This window comes from Primulina tabacum, chromosome 8 (assembly GCF_025594145.1).
Source record: "Primulina tabacum isolate GXHZ01 chromosome 8, ASM2559414v2, whole genome shotgun sequence".
NCBI lineage: Eukaryota > Viridiplantae > Streptophyta > Magnoliopsida > Lamiales > Gesneriaceae > Primulina > Primulina tabacum.
The window spans coordinates 36,765,596-36,788,318 of NC_134557.1; the positions used below are offsets into that span (position 1 = coordinate 36,765,596).

The 22,723-nt window shown below is 31.5% G+C and overlaps 3 protein-coding genes and 1 long non-coding RNA gene across 8 annotated transcripts; all 4 read left to right on the top strand.

Annotated features, from left to right (window-relative positions):
• The first annotated feature begins 3,096 nt into the window (after positions 1-3,096).
• Positions 3,097-5,963, top strand: LOC142552513 (F-box/FBD/LRR-repeat protein At3g14710-like). Of its 2 annotated transcripts, none has more exons than XM_075662207.1 (4): positions 3,097-3,276; positions 3,693-4,664; positions 5,114-5,257; positions 5,474-5,963. In XM_075662207.1, exons 2-4 carry the CDS (start codon positions 3,717-3,719, stop codon positions 5,768-5,770), a joined length of 1,389 nt encoding a protein of 462 aa, XP_075518322.1. In that variant the 5' UTR covers positions 3,097-3,276; positions 3,693-3,716; the 3' UTR covers positions 5,771-5,963. The 2 variants fall into 2 exon arrangements, with proteins under 2 accessions (XP_075518322.1, XP_075518323.1); XM_075662208.1 differs by having other exon boundaries at positions 3,701-4,664.
• Positions 5,964-9,301: 3,338 nt separating this feature from the next.
• Positions 9,302-12,042, top strand: LOC142554017 (F-box/FBD/LRR-repeat protein At2g26030-like). Of its 2 annotated transcripts, none has more exons than XM_075664625.1 (4): positions 9,302-9,460; positions 9,749-10,715; positions 11,251-11,394; positions 11,537-12,041. In XM_075664625.1, exons 2-4 carry the CDS (start codon positions 9,762-9,764, stop codon positions 11,837-11,839), a joined length of 1,401 nt encoding a protein of 466 aa, XP_075520740.1. In that variant the 5' UTR covers positions 9,302-9,460; positions 9,749-9,761; the 3' UTR covers positions 11,840-12,041. The 2 variants fall into 2 exon arrangements, with proteins under 2 accessions (XP_075520740.1, XP_075520741.1); XM_075664626.1 differs by lacking the exon at positions 9,302-9,460 and having other exon boundaries at positions 9,749-9,840; positions 9,939-10,715; positions 11,537-12,042.
• A 2,287-nt stretch (positions 12,043-14,329) lies between these two features.
• Positions 14,330-18,386, top strand: LOC142554018 (F-box/LRR-repeat protein At4g14103-like). Of its 3 annotated transcripts, none has more exons than XM_075664627.1 (4): positions 14,330-14,413; positions 14,763-15,729; positions 17,656-17,802; positions 17,995-18,380. In XM_075664627.1, the coding sequence occupies exons 2-4, from the start codon at positions 14,779-14,781 to the stop codon at positions 18,295-18,297; spliced, it is 1,401 nt and encodes a 466-aa protein (XP_075520742.1). In that variant the 5' UTR covers positions 14,330-14,413; positions 14,763-14,778; the 3' UTR covers positions 18,298-18,380. The 3 variants fall into 3 exon arrangements, with proteins under 3 accessions (XP_075520742.1, XP_075520743.1, XP_075520744.1); XM_075664628.1 differs by lacking the exon at positions 14,330-14,413 and adding an exon at positions 14,420-14,663; XM_075664629.1 differs by lacking the exon at positions 14,330-14,413 and having other exon boundaries at positions 14,420-15,729; positions 17,656-17,806; positions 18,026-18,386.
• A 328-nt stretch (positions 18,387-18,714) lies between these two features.
• LOC142554019 (uncharacterized) lies at positions 18,715-22,266 on the top strand. Its single transcript, XR_012822071.1, has 2 exons — positions 18,715-21,860; positions 21,942-22,266. It is a non-coding gene; the product is annotated as an uncharacterized LOC142554019 (long non-coding RNA).
• Positions 22,267-22,723: the final 457 nt, after the last annotated feature.

Genomic DNA, 22,723 nt, shown 5'->3' on the forward strand with positions numbered 1-22,723 from the left:
ATGCATACCATTGCAAGGAAAAAAGATGTCCACAACCACTAATTCCAGGAAAAAAAAAGACAGACAACACAATGATTCTTTAAAGCTACTAATTTCATGATCACAACATTCACTTCCACAACCATTAAAATCCAACAACAAATAAATAACATGTCCACAACCATTAAAATCCAACTAAACAATAACAGTCCACAACCACTACTTTCATCAACATTTACTTCGTCAACCACCAGTTCCACTTTATTCTATCGGTGTTTTTTTCCTTTGATCATCCACTGAAGCTCGCAAATTAGACACAGTTACGAAGTTCCTTCCACCTTTCACAATGACATGCGTTTGTTTGTTGAGTACTTTATGTACCCTGAGAAGAAGATACAAAAAATTGACACATATCCAACGCGCAAAAAAATGTAACAAGTTTAGTTGCACTTACGTTAACAGATGAGATTTTGTTGGAGCTGCCACTAATTGATACTCCAGTTGCTCGTTGTCGTATTACCTGAAAATAATCATTTAACACCAAAACTTGTAAAAAAATTTCTGTCACTTTAAGCGAACATAAATACACAACATATAGTTTGCAACCTGCAGTTTTTTCCTTCTTTTGAATGCTGCCTCAGCACGTTCTGCGCTTTTGTTGGATATGAATCTTTCGCTTTCATCTAACAGTGCGTCGCCCTGTGTAGTCGCACCAAGCTCGGCTTCATTGCATGTTTGTGGTGCAGATTCTATGTCACCTATTAAATGTTAAATATTATCATGCTATAATATTGAAATAATAATCTAAAATAAAACAAAAGTAACTCCACAACATCACCTATATCCATTTCGTTGTAATTTTGTGGTGTTTCGGTTTCACCTCTGTCCATTTCATTGTTCTCTTGTGTTGCCCTATCTAAACCACTTGCTTTATATATGTTGCAACTCCTTTGATTGTGTCCAAACCCACCACATGTCCGACATTTGTTGTTTCGTTTCACACCTTTCAGCTTTGACCGTCTTAGGGGCTGAAAGCTTACTTCTTACGGGCTGAAAGCTTGCCATTACCGTCTCCAAGCATTCGTACTTCCCTTTCCTGCCATCGTTTAATTTGAGGAGTTAGGGTTGGCGTAGGGGTAATGGCAAGTACACTGATTTGGGGAGGATTCTTTGATTTGGGGATTTAGGGTTGTCGTGGGGGCTGGCAAGTAAACTGATTTGGGGAGAAATCGATTGCCTTCAAAAATAAAAGATCACGTGAGAGGCACATTACGTGAGTCAACGTTAATCTTAACGTCAACATAACGACATGGACCAATTCGGGAAGATTTTAAATACATGAAGGATTAATTAAGCAGTCAATAATGAAGAGGTACTGAAATGGGAAAAGCGGTCAACAATAAGGACGAAAATGAGCATTATCCCGTTAAAATCCATATTGATAATATCTCTCAGCTATTTTTTTTCTACAGTAATATAATAAATCTTAAATAAATGTCATGAAACTAAATCAGCAATTTAGAAAATTATTTGAATCTAACTAATTAGTTGAGTGCATATAAATCTAAAGATGTCAAAACGGGACGGCTTGACCTACCTTAGCCTTCCATCAAATGGGGCGGGAAGGGGTGTTCTACTAATTTAAAGGGTTAGAAAAATCTCGACCTAACTCAACTCACCACATGATGTGTGTTAGAATAGTCAACCTGCCAAAACTAAACATTTAAAAAAAATTAACAATCACTTAAATTCTAATCTTAATATTCTTATTAAAAAATCTCAAATATTTGATGAAATTAACAATTCATGTCACTAAAAATTGAGCATATATTTGAGCTACCAAATGATACATTAAGCAGTATTATCAAAAGATACTCAACACACACACATCTATTTTTTTAAAAAAACATGAGGGAGGATAATTGCTCAATTTTTTTAAAAGGTTATATTTTTTTCCTATTTTTTATTATATTATTTGTTTATCAAATAATCTACTACTTTAATTCGATTTTTTAACACCCCTACTTCAATTTTGGAAACATTGAAACGTATCTCTACTTAGCTTAATCACACATATAAATATAAATATCACTATACATACATAATACACTGTTACAAATTTCACACAACCACATAACAATTAAATCAAAGGAGATAAATATATGTTTAATAATTAATGTAAAATTTATTTTTTTTAAAATAAATGGTGGGCCAACCCAACCCGTCCTAAACCATAACCGAAACGACTAACCCATTATTCTGCTTTCAAACAGGTTGTTAAAAACATAACTCAACCAGTCTTTTTCTTAAGGTAGTTTGGGTCGACATGATTGTACGAATCCAAATCGACATCTCAACATAAATCAATCTAATGAACCTAGAAAAATTTGGAAAGATACGGAGTTTTAGAAAATACAATAATTGCTAGATTTGTTTCAGGCGATGCAATTTCTTGAATCGGTCGTAATAAATACAAGAAGGTTTTTACCACCCTGATATTATCCACCATTCGTCGAAAAATATTGCATGTGTTCATTTTTTAGGTAAGTATCTAGCACATGCAAGCATTGTTTTTACGTTCTTTGATTTTTACATGTATTTTTTAAACACGAGTTATCCTGGATTAGATCGAATATGGCGGACGTTGCAAACCGGTTAGATAATGAAGATCTGATTCTAGGTTATGTTTCAGGAAAGATCCGACGTAGTTTTATACGGATATTGCCAGCCGATAAAGTAAAAATTGAAGTAAGTCGTTATGATTCAAATTTTTTTTATATAAAATATAAAAATTACCTTACTGCATGGTCTGCCATTAAAATTGAATAACCCTTCATGGGGAAAGTCGACCCTAATATAAATATAGCGACCTAATGCAAGATCTGATTATCCCGATTAACATGAGAATGTGAAGTTCATATAATCAGACATGAGCCCTCATGACTCCAAACCTTGATATGACATATGCTGAGTTCGAAAAAGTGCACAACCCTTTGACATTATGTTTACAATTTTATTTACTTTTCAATTGTTTTTGAAAAAAGAAACCTTCCATTTTTTTTTATAAAAAAAGAACACCTATATATATACCGGTAGCAACGGCACACACATTGCCATTTGCCCAGCCCATTACATCAACAAAGATTCAGACAAGTTTCTTTGTTTTGTTTTGTTTCCTTTTGCCTTTGAGCAGACACAAATTTCTCCTGATAGGGTCGGACGCATACAGATTAATAATCATCGGACTGAGAGAGCAATCAGGGCTGTAACCATCCTTAAATCACATCAGTTCACCGGGTAAAAGTTAAAATCATCACTTTTATATGTGATTTTTGGGTTTTTTAATTCTCGTAGATTTTGTTTCGATTTTTTGGTTTTATCAGTGATTTTTTGTTTTGGGCTGATTCGTTAACTTTTACCTTCTCTTTTCTTGCTTTCCGCATTTTCTTTGTGGAAAAGTTTAGTAGATGTATGGTATACAATGATGCTCCCGAAATTTGCAGAAATGGGCGTGCGCTGGAGTATAACTCTATTTAAGAGAATATATATATATATATATATATATATATAAATTTTATAAGCGTTTTTGCTAGAAATGAGGATTTCTCCAAGATTTTAGTATGCTGCCATCCTCCCTTGTCCCATTTTATTAGATTCCTTTGGAATTTTCCCTCTGATTTCATTGGTAACTAAAGTTCTTCAATTTTCTTTAGTATTTCAGGTGGACTTTTAAAGTTATGGGGGAAAACATTCAGATTGACAGCAATGCTGGTAAGAAACCAAGAATAACTTACGATGACAGCGAAAACATCATCACTAAATTACCTGAATGTATTATTAGTCGGATTCTGTCCCTCCTGCCTACAAAGGACGCTCTGCGAACTTGTGTTCTGTCCAAAGACTGGGAATACAAATGGACTTCCATTTACAATATACACATAAGTGATGGAGAGCGATTTTTGCTTAAGCAAACCCGGAAGACGAGCTTTGTTAATTTTGTGGACAGGGTCTTCTTTCTTTCTCGGCATTCGACCTTAAAGAGATTTTATCTTTGTTGTCGTCATAAGTACGATTCACATCGCATAATATTATGGATATCTGCCGCACTAATGAGAAACGTCGAGGATATGCATATAGTTTATAATGACGGAGTTGTTTTACCCCGTTGCCTTTTCGATTGCAAGTCATTGACTAGTTTGAAACTGCAATTGCCTTGTATTTTCAGAGTTTCAGCCCAGAATCTTTTTTTCAGTCTTAAGATTTTGTATCTTACTAAAACTAAAATTCTAAGTGACCAAGTCCCCAGTACTGACCGATTGATATTTGATTTTCCGGTTCTGGAAACTCTTGAACTGCAGAACTGCGAATGGTTGAAAGTAAATTTTGTGGAAATCAATTCTCCAGCCTTGACTATGCTCCGTGTGATACATTACTTGAGTCTTCCTGAAGCAGATAAATATCGGATCAAGATTTCTGGAGCCAAGATTGCGAAGTTCGAATATTATGGTCATTTTCTTGAATATTTTGATCTCGGTACATCATCAGTCTTTTCTGCAGCTGTTTATTTTCGCTGTTTTCCAAAAGATATCCAAGTAGTTAGAAAGAATGGATTACAAGCTCGGTCCTTATTGAAAGGATTATTCTCTGGTCTAAATCATTTGAAATTATCCGGGGAGGTTGTTGAGGTTAGTTTCCCCAGCCATTCTACTTTCATTATGTTAACATCTCTGCTCCGATGCAAAAGATTAAAGGTAAAAAGGGGGAATTCATGAATTCAGAATTGTGAGATTGTAAAATATGGTAAATGTGGAGAAATATAACGGTGAATTAATTTTCTGTCTGAAACATTGATTAACATTTTCAAAGTTGCTGAAAAATGAGTTGGCAGAGAACAAGTTTACTTGTTATGAACAAGATTAATGTGTTTATATGATTGACTTGATGTTTTTTTATCAGAATTTTGTCAATGTAAAGAGAAAACCTCATGTGGAGACTTGAATCTGACTCGTATTTCCGAAGCATTACTCTTTGATTTTTTCTGTCTCTAGCCCGCCCTGGTTTCTAGGTTCGATGAATTTAAAAATCATTGGACCCTTATTTCCATTAGTTGTAACATTTGTTTTATTTGTGTTAGGCCATCGCCAAATCTAAACAAGGGCATCCGCTTCCTCAATTTAATATGCTGAAACGATTAGAAGTTTTCACAAAATGCGACAGTGGAGAACTTCTAGAGTTTCTTCACGCGACCCCATTTCTTGAATCCATCGTCTTACATATGGTAAGTTTTTTGCCACCTTCCTGATATACATCGTCTAGAGAAAATGGTCGTAGCCGTTGCCTCCATAGGTAAATATCTAGCACAAGCAAACATTTTTTGTTGGTCCCTTGTTTAAATTTTACATGTATTTATCAAAACTAAAATTTACTTAGTGCCCGATCCGTCTAATCCTTAGACGTCAAAAATTATTGTATCCATGGTTTTGTTTTTCCACAGGACCACTGGGATGACTATGATTATGACACGGTGCAAAATGTGCCATCATGTATCGTGTCCCATCTTAATGAAGTTCGATTTAGTCGGTTCAGCAAGAGACTACCAGATTATCGTATGGCAGATTTTTTGTTGTCGAATGCTACACAGCTAAAGAAAATGACGGGGCTGCGCAGGGACAGTAGGGAAGAAAGGCAAAAGAAAAAAATGTCAGGGGAGGAATCTGAAGAAAAGGAAATTGAGGATTTCTGGGCAAAACTGAGAAGTGTATTTAAATATAAAAAACATGGTAGAGTTTGAACTTTGAGTTTGGTCGAAAACGTTAACGGATAACTTTTGTTGGTGTTTTTCGTAATCACATTTTCATGTGACTTTTCTTGGTTAATTGACTTGTTGGGGTTTAAATGATATTTGCAATATTGTGGATTTTTTGGACTATTTGGCTATTCATGGGATCGTCTTCCCTAGTTTCTGGTGTTCTAATCTTGGTACTTCCAGGTTTTTTCATCTTGTACGGTACTAAAAAATACATTCAATATATTTTATACTGTTATTTACGTCTATTATATCGTGAGATTTTGTATTCCATGTATGATGAGATTTTGACAAATTGAATGTTGTATTGAATTTTTTGTGACATAAAAATTTATGTAGATGTACGTATAAGTTAACATCCCTCTTTTATTATTTTGAAAGAAGATATTTTTAAAAAAAATTAATTTTATATTTTCAGCTCTCATATTAAAGTCATCATGATCGAGCAATTGTGGGTTTATTTTGAAAAAGTTGATTTATGTTTCTCTTTTGATAAATTATAGGGATTATTGTTGTGGTGTCAAAACCATTTTTTATTTTAACGAAATCATCAACTTTGGTCGTACATATATGATACATGCTAGAAATTTGATTGAAACATTTCAAATTTGAAAAAAAATATCTCATTTCTAAAATTTTATTTTGATCTCATAAATATTCTATAAAACTTGTACATAAAAGTTTTTTTTATAAAATATTCTATATTTTATATATCATTTCACATATTTTTAAAAGTTTACAACTTAGCTCACTCAAATAAAAATGGTAAACATGTATTTTATTAAATATAAACTCATATTACATACTTTCATAGATAGAAACGCAAAAAAAAAGTATAATTTTATGCTTCTACCATTCTACAATCACAATTAATTCTTCTAATTTTAATATTGACTCTTCACTTCTTATTACCTTTTTCAATACCAAAACTTACTAATCTCTAGGTAGAAAACAAATAAATAATCGACATACCTCTTATTCAATACATCTATATCTTTTCACTATTCTTCTTTCAAACTACAATCTTCTTTGTTATATTCTTTTTTAAATATGAAATTCAATAGTTGACGCTCAGTTTTAAGTATGTTTAAAAAGCATGATCCTGAAAAATCGTTTTTAAGATTGAATAAAAGTTTTTTAAAAAAATAACAGAAGTTGAATAGGATTGTAGACGTACTAAGACGACGAGAAAAGAAATAAATGGATTGTATGTCCACATATTTAAGTTTTTTTATTTTCTTGTAAATTTTTATAATGAACTAATTTTATACCTACAAATATATTATTGTTATTGTTGTTCTTATTATCATCATTATTATTTTTGTTTCTACAAATTTAATAAAAAAATTAGTAAAGTAAATTTTTTTGAATTATTATTAATTACTCGTATATTTATTATTTAATTTCCAGTTTAAATTTTGGTCTAATCTAATTCTATAAATATAGAAAATATAATTTATTCCGAAATGTTAAAATATTCAACTAAAAAAAATTAAAATAATTTTTAGATTCATCGAATGAAACAGCCCTTATTGTCCCGATATTGGTTGTGGACAATGTCACTATAACTATCTATTTCAAAAAAAAAGTCAAAAAATTAATAACGTGATAATTAAAATTTCTAATTTAAAATAATAAATTGTAACCTAACATATGTTAATATTCACTCGTGACTAACCTACTTGTGTTGAAGTGGACAAAATCAATCACAATATTTGTCAAAAATTATCCTAGCTTAACCTATTTCGCATAATATATAAAATTCACTTAGCATCCTCTATTTTACCTTATATATTCTTATATGATTAGTCACTTGAAGGTTAACGTTCTCATGGTATAGAATTTCTCAGTACTTTTCCTTTACTAACTACAAGTTCAGTTTGTAAATCAAATCCAATGGAAAACAATATTTATTATACATGTATCGACCGCAGACAATGTCACTAAAACTATCTGTTTCAGAAAGAAGTCTAATAATTAATATGAATATTTTATTCTAACCCAGTATAGGTGTCATCTTACGAACAATACTTAAGATGGAATTCAAGCTTTCTCTCCTGCTAGACTATGCAACTTGTATTGAAACTGAAATAGATATCAATTATATCCATCAAAACCAATATGTACATTAAATGAATAATAAACTAGTATCTTGTAGTATAAAAAATGCTTAGTGTAAAACATATATATAAACCTATTAAGAGCTTTAGATTGTACTCTATCAAAACTACATATATGAAAATTGCTTTTTACTTCATAATTCTATGTATTTACTTCTTTCTCCTTATAGCACATCAACCATCTATCTTTTAGTTTCTTCCACTTGTATCATATTGAAGTTTACATTGTTCTCGCCATGAGGTTCGAATAAATTTTGTTCATATACTTTAATTTCTTTTATTAGTCCCTCATTGTAGTACTATAATCGGTTGTTCTACGAATTAAATTAAAGTTCATGTTTCATATCTTAAAAAAATAAAGTTACCAAGTTCATAAATCTATCAACTAGATTCTTAAATACAAAAACCTTATAGTCGTTACTATCCTTTCCATATTAATAGATTTTCAAATTTATTTTATTAATCTCGAGCTTTGGTATTTTTATCGATTGTTCAACGGATCAAAGTACAATTAATATATAAATTGAAGTTACCAAGTTCATAAATCAGTCAACATCAATAATGTTATCAAGTATAAAGACCTCATAGTAGTTGTCATGCATTCAATATGGATATTATATTTTCAAATGTCTAATAACCTATTTATAGAGTTGTCATTTGATTAGGTTTTACGATGAACGTATGTTTCTGTCCAATTCAAGGCAAGTAGTTAAACTTCTTCCACTTTAACCCTACTCAACTTTTTTTCTTGCTATTTCCACTTCTATAAGCTTTTTTCACTTTCGCAATTTTTATTTTTTTAAGCACAATCCCAACATGAAAAAATAATCATGTAACTACCAAAAAAAAAAAAAACCCACTATAATCAAAATACATATGGCTTCAACCAAAAGATAAGAATTCAGGTCATTCGATCTGGTTAACTAAATCATTTTTAAATAGGATAAGCCTTTTGCACATTATTCAACTCTGACAAGATTAAACTTTCAAAGTTTACAAATTCTTAAATTATAAATTTCTATATCTAACATATCATCTTACACCCGAGCATGTAAACATGAGTAATTTACTTCAATTTTTTTTTTTTAGATTACAATGCTGACATTTTTTTTCATATTTAAAATTGACAAAAGTTATTTCACATTTTTCATTTCTTCAACCTTTTTACTCGAACATGTTATTCATGTTAATACCTTAAAAACTCGAAGTATTTATTGTTAAATATATCAATTAATTATGAAGGTGTCGATATTGTTTTATTTTAGTTTAGATTTAATTATTTGATATACATTAGCAAAAATTAAAGTATAAAATAAAACCTATGCAAATATAAACACACGTTTAATTTTTTTTAAAAATAAAAATAGAAACGACAATAGATTGCGCTACAAACCTAGGTATTCTTGAGGTGACCATGCCTAGTATATAAATTACGCTAGAATTTGCTTGAGCCTGGCTTCCGGCAAACACCTGCGAGCATGGGGAAGTTTCTTGCAACAGATCAGTTCTCGGATTCAGAGGCCAATTAGGGTTTCAATTTACGTTATTTCTTCGGGTAAAAGTTGAGACCTCTAAGGATTTTGTTATGCTTTTGGTTTTATCTCTTCATTGTTCTTGTTTTAGGACTCTAATGCTATACTTTACCTGCTGTTTTTTCTTGCTTCCTGCATTTTCTTCCGAGAAGTTTGCTTCTTGCAGTCAATATAGATATTAGTGTCCTTAAAAATGTTGATTTGTCCAAGATGCATTTGGCTGGCTGCCTCCCTTGTGCCATTTTATTGAATTCTTGGGTCGATAGGATTTGATTCAGTAGCTGAATTCTATGGTTTCTTTGACGTTTCAGGTTGACTGTTGACATGGTGGATGAAAGCATTCAAATTGACCGTGATGCAGGTAAGAAGCCTAGACTGTCGGGTGATAAGGAGGGGAACGAAGGTGAAGACATTATTAGTAATATGCCCGAAACTATTATTTGTCAGATTCTATCCCTTTTACCCACTAAGGATGTTTTGCGAACTTGTGTTCTCTCGAAGGATTGGGAATACAAGTGGACAGGCATTTATAATATAGACATCAATGATGTTCAGCGGTTTTCACTTAAGACGACTAGGAAGACAAGTGTTGTTAACTTTGTGGACAGGATCTTCATTCTTTCTCGAAACGCGAGCTTGAAAAGATTTCGCCTTTTGTGTCAGCAGAAGTACGATGCACGTCGAATGGTGACGTGGATATCTGCTGCACTGATGAGGAACGTTGAGGATTTGGAAATAGTTTATAATTTTGAAGGTGTCGTTCTGCCTCGTTGTTTCTTTGATTGCAACTCACTGACAAACCTGAAGCTACAGTTGCCTTGCATTTTCAGACCATTGCAAAATTGGTTTTCCAAACTTAAAGATCTGTATCTTGGTAAAGTTGAAATTCTAAATGAGCATGCTCCCAGTACTAGCCAACTGATGTTTGAATTTCCAGTCTTGGAAACACTTGAACTAAGAGATTGCAATTGGTTGAAAGTGGATTTTGTGGAAATCAATGCTCCGTCCTTAACTAAGTTCAATGTGTGCTCCAATGTCTCCGAAATAGAGAACTTCCAGATGAAGATATCCGCAGCCAAGCTTGTGAAGTTTGCAGTTTCTGGCCTTTCTCTAGGAATTTTTGACCTAAGTGCATCATCAGTCTCTTGTGCTTCAGTTGATTTTATGAGTTACGCATGTGATCTTCAAGGAATTAGAAAGAATGGGCTACACGCTCGGCTCTTATTGAAAGGATGCTCGGGTTTAAATCATTTGCAACTATTGACTGATATCATGGAGGTTAGTTCGCCTAACCATGTTGGTTTTATTATATTACATGGTGGATACATTGCTAGTAATCACAGAATTGTCTCACCCAAGAATTAATTAAACCTAATGATTTGGTTAATACTCGTTGCATTTAAGCTCTTTGACATCCTGATCCCCTCACAATAAATTTAAAGCAATAAAGGTGGCTTCGCTACTTGAAATTTTTTATATTGTAAAGTCTAGTGAATGCTGAAAAGTAGATATTGAAATGATTTTCTTTATCTGAAAATACTGATAACTTTTCCAAAGTTAATGAAAATAAGTTGGCATGCTATTGACAAGGCTACAGCTGCGTGACATACATAGGATTGCGGCGATTGCCTGAAGATCTCGTTGCTAGTATCTTTTCAATTTTAAGAGCAACAGTCAGTTGGTCTATATTATGTCAATAACTTGATCTGATTCACATTTATAAAGCTTTCTTTACTCATTAACTTACGGTGCAGCTAGCCTTTCTTGGTTCAGTAAAATATGAAATTTAATGACATTGGTTTATCTGTAATAGGTTATCGACCAATCAAAACAAGGGCCTCCCCTCCCTAAGTTTAATATGCTAAAACGACTAGAAATTTCTACAAGATGCAAAATTGAAGCATTTCTGGAGTTTCTTCATTCAACACCATATCTCGAACGACTCAGGTTAAATATGGTAAGTTGTCACTACCTTTATCCACAAATTACATTTGCAAGTGTGATTTTTAAATTTTGCTTTCCTCCCGATTTTTATTTTCATCCTTTTTTTTGGTTTCTTGATAGAACTCTTGCCAAAGTTTATTATCTTCCTTTTGCAGTGGGATTGTGATGATTATGATTATGATTCGTTTGAACCGATACCATCATGTATTGTGTCTCACCTTAGTGAAGTCGAGTTTAATGGGTTCAAGGGGATGAAGCCACATGTTCATCTAGCAGATTTTTTCTTAAAAAACGCCGTGGAATTGAAGAAAATATCAGGGCTTTTCAGAAAGAAATGTGAAGAGAGACGAGCTGAAAAAAACTTCTGGGCTAGATTGAAAAAAGTATTCGGTGATGGCAATTTTGAGGTGGATTCTGAGATAAAAAATATGGCCGATTTTGAGCGTTTGTTTGGATGATAAACAAGCTTGCAGCTGATGCTAGTATAAATGCATTTAACTGAGACAATCTTGGCATCTCAGCCATGGTGCAAGAAATTCCTTTTCATATTATTTTCACTTCATTTTTTAGGGCTTGAAAGAAAAATGATTTGGTTTGGTTTGGTTTGGTTTGGTTTTAAACAAACAAAACATCTTATAAATACTTCAGACCACATTTTTGAAATTCGTGGAGAAAATTTCAGATACGGTTTAGTTTGGATAATTCATTTCCAAAAAAATTGGAACTGGTGGTTTTGATTTTTAAAACTTAAGCTAGACCACCGGAGAATATAGTGCATGCAACTAGAGTACATGTTTCCTATAAAATAAACAAGAGTAAATCTCTTGTGAGACGGTTTTACGAATCTTTATCTGTGAGACGGGTCAATTCTACTGATATTCACAATAAAAAGTAATACTCTTAACATAAAAAGTAATATTTTTTTTATGAATGATCCAAATAAGAGATCTGTCTCACAAAATACGATACATGAGACAGTCTAAACAATTATATTAAATACTAATTTTAAATATTTTATTTTTAATTTTGATTCAATGGTTATTGTATCTTTACTTTTTAAAATTATGTTTATTTTATTTTTTTCTGTATTTTTAACATTTGTTTTTTTTTTTTTGGTTATTTTTAGAACTATTATGGACTTCTAAAGTTTGATGTGGATAATTTTATAAAAATTTATTGGAGGAACCTAACAAATAATAAACAGTGTAGATAATAATAATAATATACGAGAAAATTCTGGGGTTTGTCAAGAAGGTTTGGAGAAAGACAAATTAAGAACTTTTGGGCAAAACCCAAGACTCAAAGAAAGGGTGATAGCTCATTACATTTTTAAATAATGTCTAAGTTTGACACGAGATATCAAGTTTGTTATTCGATTATAACAAATTTTTTCACCAACTAAAAAAAAATATTGTAAAACCTTCTCCAAAAAATGAAATAACTTACAAGTTACCCCATTAGCTTATGTGATACGAAAAAAAAAATCTTAGTTCAACTCGTATAATCAAGGTTTGTATATTTGATGTAGCCAAATAAAATTGTTACCTGAACCAAACAAATTCATAGGATGTCCAGATCTTGTGCGTAAATATCACTCTTACGAACCCTCAGAAAAAAATGATGGATCCTCACCTCATCACAAACACAAAAATTAGAGACCTTTCGACACTCAAAATCACCGTTATCCCAAACTAGATCAAAATAAGGAAACTTTTGGCGCAAAATTAAAACTTACTTTATAAAAAATCAATCTTAGGGTGTATTAGTTCTAAACTTTTAATGACTTTTATGGAGTTTAAAAGTCGATATTCAATCTAAACTTTTATATACTCTGTAAAAAAAGTTTTAGTGGTATTCAATGTAAATTTTTGTAGAATTTTAAAAAGTATATTCAAACTTTACTTTTAAAAATTCTACAAAAATCTATAGGTATTCAAAATGTCAATATACTTTTAATGACTCCATGAAATTCTAGTAAGTACAATAATTAAAGTCTAAGGTAACACAATAAAATGTCAAAAAATGTCTTTGATTCAATCTAAAGATTTGAATGTACATTTAATTTGAAAATCTATCGAACTCACATACTCAATACAAATATTAAAATTTTCATTCTTTTTTTATCTATATATTTTTCTTTTTATATGTACTTTTTAAAAACATATTTTTTTATTACTAACAATAGTTTTAAATCAAATTAACACCGTTCATTTTATTTTTAGAGTTCCAGTCACAGAACCTCATAAAATTTAATATTATATTAATAAAAAAATCATTACACTGTATAACAAAAAAAATTAATATTTTATTGACCTATAAATTGAAAATAATAATTATTTTAATTCGTAAAATTTAATTTTTTATTAATTATTATATAACATTTATATATATATGTATATATATATATAATAGCTATAATAAATTAAATATTTAAAAATTTTATAAATTTACACTAATTACATATATTTTAACATATTTTTTATTTATTTTCAGATACAAATAATTATCTTGTTTTTTTTATTTGACATATTGTCAAAAATATAACTGATATATTTTTTTATAGAATTTTGATTATTTATTAATATTGAAAATTATTATTATGTATTTTTAAAAATATTAATTATTTAAATAAAAATGTTGAATTAACTTGAATAATTAAAGTTTAATTGCAATAAATTAGTAAAATCAATATGTAAAAAATATTATGTTGAGAGAGACAAATATTTGAAATAAATAAATTTTTTTTTGAGATAAAAAATAAATAAAAGTCATCCGCATTCGTTTAAATAAATTTTAAAAAATCATAATAATAAATTATAAAATTCATATAGTTCTATAAAAAATAAAGTTTACAAGTGTCGATAAAAGCATGAAAAATAAATCTACCAGATTTTGTGAAAATCTTTAAAAATATGTAAAACGAATATACCTCTTAATTTAATGGACATTTATTTCTAATTACTTCGAGCATCGCTTATAGTATAGACCATAAGCCCACCAATTTACCCTACCTAGTCGCATCAGTTCACCGGGTAAAAGTTGAAATTCTCAATTTTATATGTGATTTTAGGGTTTTGTTTCCTTTAAATTTTGTTATGCTTTTGATTTTGTCTGTTAATGTTCTTGTGTTAAGACTTTACCCTGCTTTCTTCTTGCTTTCTGCAATTTATTGGGTAAAAATTTGCTGTGTGTGTTCACCGATGCTGTAGGAGCAGAGCTGCAGAAATGGTCATGTTATGAGCAATTTTGCTAAAATTGCGATTTTGCCGCTTGGTCTGCCTTGTACCATTTTATTAAATTCTTAGGTCGATGCATCCTAGGGTTTGCATTTTTTCAATCAGTAACTGAGTTCTACTTTTTGTTAAAAAAATTATGTCTCAGGTTGACTGTTGAAATAATGGAGGAAAACATTCAAATCGAAAGCAATGTAGGTAAGAAACCAAGAATGACTGAAACAGACGACACCGGTGAAGACATCATTAGTAAATTGCCTGAGAGTATTATCAGTCGAATTCTATCCCTCCTGCCCACAAAGCATGTGCTTCAAACTTGTGTTCTATCCAAGGAATGGGAATACAAATGGGCTTGTATTTACAATATAGACATCATCGATGCGGAGGGATTTTCGCGTAGGACGACTATGAAGAAGAACGTTGTTAACTTTGTGGACAGGATTTTCATTCTTTCTCGGGCTTCGACCTTAAAAAGATTTCGGCTTTGGTTTGTTGAGAAATATGATGCACATCGTATGATCACATGGATATCTGCTGCATTAATGAGAGATGTTGAGGATTTGACAATATTTTATGGTCATGAAGGTGTTGTTTTACCACGTTGCCTTTTTGATTGCATCCCATTGAAAAAACTGTGGTTACATTTGCCTTGCACTTTTAGGCCAGTCCAGAATTGGATCTCCAACCTTGAAGTTCTGTATCTTGATCAAGTTGAAATTCTAAATGACCATGCTCCCAATACTAGCCAACTAATATTTAATTTTCCGGTCTTGGGAACGCTTGAACTAAGAGATTGCAAATGGTTGAAAGTGAATTTTGTGGAAATCAAGGCTCCAGCATTAACAGAGTTCAATGTGGCACACTACAGGGATCTTTCTGAAGTAGAGAATTGCCAAATCAAGATTTCTGGAGCCAAACATCTGAAATTTGGTTTTCATGGTTATTTTGTAGATAATTTGGATCTAAGTGCATCATCAGTTTTTTCTGCAGCTGTTGATTATCAAAATTTTGTTCATAATCTTCAAGGCTTTCAAAAGAATGGATCACTCGCTTGTCTCTTATTGAAAGGATGCTCAGGTTTAAATCATTTGCAACTATCAGGTGATACCGTCGAGGTTAGTTTGCCTAATTACCCAAGAATAAATGAAAATATCAATTGATTATATTTCCTACTTCTTCCTAAGCTCTTTGGCATCCGAATCCTTGTGCAAAAAATATAATGTTAAAAATGATAATTTTTAGATTATAAAATCTGGTGATTATAAAAATAGATATTGAAATGTTATTTTGTGCTGGAAACTTATATAACATTTCCATTGTTAATGAAGAACCCGCTGGCTTGTTATCAACAAGACTAAAGGGGGTGTATTCATTCTATACTTTCAAAGATTTTTAATGACTTTTTTTAAATGATAGACTTTTGTGGAGTTGATAGATTTTTATTGACTTTTATGGAATCTCATAGAATTGTAAAACAAATTTCATAGACTCTTATAGATTTTTTTTCAATTTTGTAGACTTTTGTAAACTTTTTCATAGAATTATGTGAATTTTGTAGTTTATAACTTGTGCTGATGAAGACAATTGAGCTTCATTATCTAGTTCAATTTGAAATTCATCAAATTGACACTTCTTTCAAAGAAAATTGTGTAATATAGCACATGCCAATACAAGCCCTGTTAGGGGTGTGAAAAAATACCGAATTTTCGGTATACCGAGATTACCATAACAAAAAAATATTGAATTTACCGAATTTTAAGTATACCGAAGTTTTCTCGATACGGTACGGTAACAATACCGAATTTTTTCGGTACGGTAACGATATCCAATTTTAAAATTTTGGTGTATATCGAAATACCGGAAAAACATACAAAAATTTTAAAATATATAATATTTTAAAACAATAAATTATAATTTTTTTAAAATTTAAGGTTTTTTTGGTTCGGTATACCGAAAATTTTGGTATAGTATTGGTATGAATTTGCTTATACAATAATTTAATATATAGATTAACTAAAATTAAAGAAAATAATTAAAAATAAAATGTTATATAATAATTAATAAAAAAATTAAATTTTAATTATGTTTTTAAAAAGTACAAATAAAAGGAAAAATAAATAGTTGAGAAAAGAATGAAAGTTTGTATTGAATTTTGGAGATTTCTCAATTAAATGTACATCCAAATCCTTAGGTTAAATCAAAGACTTTTGTTGACATTTTATTGTTGTACCTTAGGCTATAATTCTTGTACTTAATAGAATTCCATAGAGTTATTAAAAGTCTATTGACATTTTGAATACCTATAGACTTTTGTAGAGTTTTTAAAAGTCAAGTTTGAATACCACATGACTTTTTAAAATTCTACAAAAGTTTATATTGAATACCACTAAACTTTTATGGAGTATATAAAAGTCTAGTTTGAATACCTCTAGACTTTTAAACTCCATAAAAGTCATTAAAAGTCTATAACCAATACACCCCCAAAGGGTCTGATTTAGAATTTTATACTGATATGTATACTAGTATGATTTCCATTACATTCCGCATTTTAAAAAAAAATTTAGACCCTGTTTATTATAATTGATTAAATTGTCCCAATGACGATTAAGAGTATGATTAGCGTCCGGGTCCCCACAAGGTGATACCGTCGAGGTTAGTTTGCGTAATTACCCAAGAATAAATGAAAATATCAATTGATTATATTTCCTTCTTCTTGCTAAGCTCTTTGGCATCCGAATCCTTATGCAAAAAATATAATGTTAAAAAATAGATATTGGAATGTTATTTTGTGTTGGAAACTTATATAACATTTCCATTGTTAATGAAGAACCAGCTGGCTTGTTATCAACAAGACTGAGGGTCTGGTTTAGAATTTGAGATTTATGTTTTGTCAATAACTTGAATCTGATTTGTATCTGTAGAACTTTCCTCTTTAATCGTTAATTTACGTGGCAGCTAGCTCTAGTTTCTTGATTCAATGAAATATGAAATTTTTTGAAATCTGGTTTTCATTCAATATTGCATTTCTTTATCTATGATAGGCCATCATAGCCCAATCAAAACAAGGGCATCCACTTCCTGAATTTAATATGCTGAAACGACTAGAAATTTGTTCACAATACGACAGTGGAGCATTTCTGGAGTTTCTTCATTTGACGCCATCTATTGAATGGATCAAGTTAAGTATGGTAAGTTTATACTGCCTTTCTACTTCTTGAGAAAATGTTAGCATGGATCCAGCCTCTGCGATGGGCGACTGTTGTTTCGTTTATGTAAATTCATAGCCAAATTGATTTTAATGTATACTTTTTAAGATATGACCCTCCTCCCGATTGTTTTTTTATAGAACTCTTGTCAAAGTTTATTAATTCCTTCTACAGTTGCAATGGACTGACTATGATTATGACTTAGTGGAATCGATACCATCTTGTATTGTGTCTCACGTTAAGGAAGTTGAGTTTGCTGGGTTTAATGGGGAGCAGACGCATGTTCATCTGGCGGGTTTTTTGTTGAAAAATGCCACAGAGCTGAAGAAAATGGTCGGGCTCTCGAGGAAGAGATCTGAAGAGAGAGAAGTTGAAAGTCTGTTCTGGGCAAAACTGAAGAGGGCGTTTGCGAATGGTGATCTTCAGGTGGATTCTTCGGTGAAAAATATGGCCGATTTTGAAAGTTTGTTTGGATGAGAGACAATGTAAATCTAATTTTTCGACGGAATATTTTAGATGTAATTGGATGATTTCAGTTCCCAAAAAAATCTGAAACTCTTAATTTGATTTTTTCAAACTTAAACTATGACAAGCTTACGGGGATGTTATGGTTTTAAAGGGCATTCGATATATTAATAATTTCTTTCAGATAATATTTTTTTTGTTCTCGATTTAGGTTAATTTGATAAATTAGTAATTTCGATAAACAAATAAAATAATAATTTTTCAGAAAATTCTTATATGAATGAATATATGGTTCCGTATATTATATATATGATTCCGTGTATTATATTCATAAACCAGTGACTATATACATAAACACAGTGCGGACTAAGGGAGAAAGTTTAGCTCGTAACATCATTACGAGGTTTGAAAGCAGCCACAACGGCCCTCTCAGGTTAGAATTTTGGTATAAAACAGTTAAATAGCAACAACAATAAATATAAATCATACATAACATATTTATGAAATGAAATATGCAATGCATCTAATTGGGCTCAATACAAATGGTATAACAGGAGTCAATAAACCCAGAACAGTGCCCAAGCTAACATACAAGGGAGCTTCATCGTCATGCAGCTAAACCGCCTCAGTCTAGGTACGCGAGGTATATCATATTGTGCTAAAACAAACAACCATGACTCAACATCCATACCGTTATCAACGCTACAATAGGAATGACACAAGTGAAACAAAACCAGATGACACGATCCCAATGATCACCTCGAAGGGTTGCACTAAAAGGTAGGACGCTCAATCAAATCTACGGTCTCAAGTGTATAAATAAAGGCCTATAAGCCACACCAGGGCCGTGCTTATTCAGAGTCAAAAGAGTCCAATGACTCATGCCCATTTCTTTATTGGGGCCCAAAAATTTTTAAAAAATATATCTACATATATGAAAGCACGAAAATTTTTGAACGGGCCTGTTTTTGTACGGTTGCCGGTAACCAAAAAAACACGTGTTATATGCTGGGTCTTCCAAGAAACCAAAGGCATTTGCTGTCAAGAGAGAGTTGTTTGTCTCACAGTTGTTGCAGTCCGTTTTCCCTTTTCTTTCCGTCTTCTTTCGCTCCTATCTGCTTTCGCCCCTTTCTTACCAAACTTCTTCCCTGCTCCACCTTGTCCGTTGTACGTCTTCTTCTCTACCTCCGGTTACCTTTCGTTTTTTTTTTGTGCATCGTTATGCTTATGTGTCATTCCTTTCCTCCTCCGCCTTTTCCGTTGTTCGTCTTCTTCTCTACCGCCGGCTACCTTTCGGTTTTTTTTTGTGCTTCATTCTGCTTGTGTGTCGTTCTCATTTATTTCGTAAATATTTTATTAGCCTTTTCTTAGGTCACCGTCCATCTTCCGGCTTTCTGTGTTTAGCGTTTTTGCCCACGGCGCGACCTACTTTGCTTTTGCTTTGAACAGTGTCATTTAGGTGCGTTTTTTTCTTGGATTTGTTTGAATACGGTGTTCTTCGCTCGTTTTTTTTGGGATAACTTGTTTTTTGCCCCGGTTATCTGTAGTGTAGCTGTTTTTAAATATTGCTTTATGATTTTTTTGGGTATTTTGTTTCTGATCTAACGCTTAGCCCCGACACCCAAATTATCTAGGTTGGGTTTGATATACGATTTTGCTGTGCTCATTAAAGGGATTTAGTAGATTTGTTATTGACCAACAAGATTCGATTTCTCAATTATCTGTAGCGTTGTTGTTTTTTATGCTTGTTTGCTTATGCTTTGCGATTTTTGGGTTTTTCCCGTTGTTTTAACGCTTAGCTCTGGCAACCAAACCATATAGCTTTGATTTAATATAAGAACTATAGTTTCTGCTGTGCTTGTTAAAGGGTTTTAGTATATTTGTTATTCATCTGCAAGATTCGATTTCATTATATTTGACGAACGAAAACATTAAAATATTTTATTTATTTCTATTTTCCTTATAGAGAAAAAGGTTAACTCCTTTTGTTTTTAGAAGGAAAAAATACAGTACTTTTAGGAAAATTGAAAAACCCAGGCTCAGTTTGTTTTATGATTTCTGGTTATAAATTATTTTGTTTGCTAGCCAACTACTGACTTGTTATATTGCTTAGCTTAACTAATTTGTTATTTGTTGATATATGTAGTTCGATTTGAGTTTGCTATATTGAAGTAGCTTTGTTTTCATTAAGAAGCTTAACCAAATAAAACCTATGTCAATTTCTTCTACTCGCACTGCGTACATGTTTGATCTTTTATTCCCGAGTTATTAGTTCAGCTTCTATCACTCTTACGTTGTTGCTATATATGTTAGTTTTTTTGTTCATGTTTGTTATTATTGTTTTGTTGTAGAAAGCTTTTATTTATTATCTTTTGTGTTGCTAAATCATAGTTATAACCCAATTTGTTTTTGGTTTTATCTTGTCATAGTCAACTTTATTTTACATTTTTTTATATCAGTGGGCTAATAATATCAAATGTGACTACTTTGAATTGCTTAATATTATGAATTAACTATGATGACGCGGCAAAAAAAAAAAAACCTCAGTAGATATAAACAAGACTAATAACTCTCGTAAACGAAAATATGTTTGTCCAAATGATCGTAGGTTAGAAAAAAATTCGGCGATGGAAAAAAAAAAAGAAGCACATGATTTGCATAAGGTTGATGTAGAAAATACTATGGCCGACCTATTACTGTGTATAGCAAATGGTCCAGATGTGCTACTGGCTGTGCCAGATTGTAAATATTGTGGTGCCAAGCGCATATATGCTGAGCCACCGACATTTTGTTTTTCTTCGGGTGAAATAAATCTTTTATCTTCAGAAATGCCTTCTGATTTGGTGCAATTGTATACTGGCAATGATGACGATGTAAAGGAGTTTAATATGTGCGTTCGTAGTTATAGTAACATGTTTGCTTTCACCTCAATGGGAGTTCATTGCGACGAAATTTTTGCTAGAAGAAATGCTGGAATATACATTCCGTGTGCAAGGGCAGCTTTACCACTTCATAGGCCAATTAATACCGTCAGAAAACGAAAATCCAAAAAACTTACAACTATATTTTTGGACACTGAACATGAATTGTCTAATCGGGTGTGTATTAGTTCAAAATTTAAGGAAACTCTTACAAGAAAATTAATATGCATCTTAGCGAAAAATCCGTATGGGAAATTTTTTCGTAGCCTGAATAGTCTTGATAATCTAAACGACTATAAGATTGCTCTGATGCTGACCCCGATACTGATCAACGGGTTTTTAACCGACCCACTGTATCTTAGGTTGCCGGAATATGGTTAGAATCTGACAATGGAAACCAATACACAGGCCAACATATACAAGTGTATCCAAAAAACAATTGCCCTCAAATAATTAAGCTCTACTTTGGTTGTTATGACCCTTTGCAATACCCTCTTATATTCCCGAATGGGGAATCTGGTTGGCATTGAAACATTAAAAGATTAGATAAAAACCAAATAAAAATGCAGCCTAGGCCAATTTGTGATGGTCAAATAATCAATTGCATTGGAAACGCAACCGACACAGGAGTTTTTATAGATAGTGAGGCACAAGGTATTTTCCATTTAAATTTCTAAGTCCAGTATATGATTGTTATGGTGTTTTATACTTAGAAATACTTTTTCCATTGTGTAGTTTTGGGAAAAAAATGAGGCAAAGGTCAACAGTATCGTGTCGTGAGTACTATTGTTACAAGTTGCAAGTAAGAGATGATGATAGGACCTTCTTATTGCATATCGGTAGGCGTCTACAGCAATATATAGTAGACATGTATATTAAATAGAAACAGCAAGGTTAGAATTTTTTATAACTTCATACATGCAAAATCGTTTGCGAAATGAGGTTTACACTAAGCTATTTGTGTTTTCCTAGGCATGTGCTGCCTAAATACATTACATAGAATTTATGTAAATTAACATGCTATTATGATGTTTAGATTTTATTAATATTTTGATAACAAGATTCAGTAATCGTATAGCTTGTTTCTTAGCTTTCCCAAAAATATCAATATTCACAAAAACTAAAAATATGCTACTTTTGGTTTATTAATACATAAAAAATCCTTTAAGTACCCACAAATTTTTTCACACACTTCATTATCTAACCAACTTAAAAACTTCTATTTTTGAAAAAAATAGGTATTAAAATGAATTTTAAAAAATCGAATATGTATGTAAAATCTACTTATTGCTAACCCTGTAAATATTTTTTAAGATTAAAAAATAATTTATTCACACAGATGTATATAGCACACTCATTTCTTATTTTATATTAATATATTGAGTCATATCTTTTATATATAGACACATACAGCCTAACTTCATCTAGCCTTTAAAATAAATTTTGTCTGTGATATTTATTTTGATAAACATATTTTATACTTTAACTTCTACAAATACCATTATTCAAACAAAATA

Excerpts from the sequence above, each read along its gene's own strand:
- LOC142552513 (XM_075662207.1), top strand. The coding sequence starts at position 3,717 with ATGGGGGAAAACATTCAGATTGACAGCAATGCTGGTAAGAAACCAAGA. Across the intron at positions 4,665-5,113 it reads TATCCGGGGAGGTTGTTGAG|GCCATCGCCAAATCTAAACA; the intron begins GTTAGTTTCCCC and ends TATTTGTGTTAG. Across the intron at positions 5,258-5,473 it reads AATCCATCGTCTTACATATG|GACCACTGGGATGACTATGA; the intron begins GTAAGTTTTTTG and ends GTTTTTCCACAG.
- LOC142554017 (XM_075664625.1), top strand. The coding sequence starts at position 9,762 with ATGGTGGATGAAAGCATTCAAATTGACCGTGATGCAGGTAAGAAGCCT. Across the intron at positions 10,716-11,250 it reads TATTGACTGATATCATGGAG|GTTATCGACCAATCAAAACA; the intron begins GTTAGTTCGCCT and ends TATCTGTAATAG. Across the intron at positions 11,395-11,536 it reads AACGACTCAGGTTAAATATG|TGGGATTGTGATGATTATGA; the intron begins GTAAGTTGTCAC and ends TTCCTTTTGCAG.
- LOC142554018 (XM_075664627.1), top strand. The coding sequence starts at position 14,779 with ATGGAGGAAAACATTCAAATCGAAAGCAATGTAGGTAAGAAACCAAGA. Across the intron at positions 15,730-17,655 it reads TATCAGGTGATACCGTCGAG|GCCATCATAGCCCAATCAAA; the intron begins GTTAGTTTGCCT and ends TATCTATGATAG. Across the intron at positions 17,803-17,994 it reads AATGGATCAAGTTAAGTATG|TTGCAATGGACTGACTATGA; the intron begins GTAAGTTTATAC and ends TTCCTTCTACAG.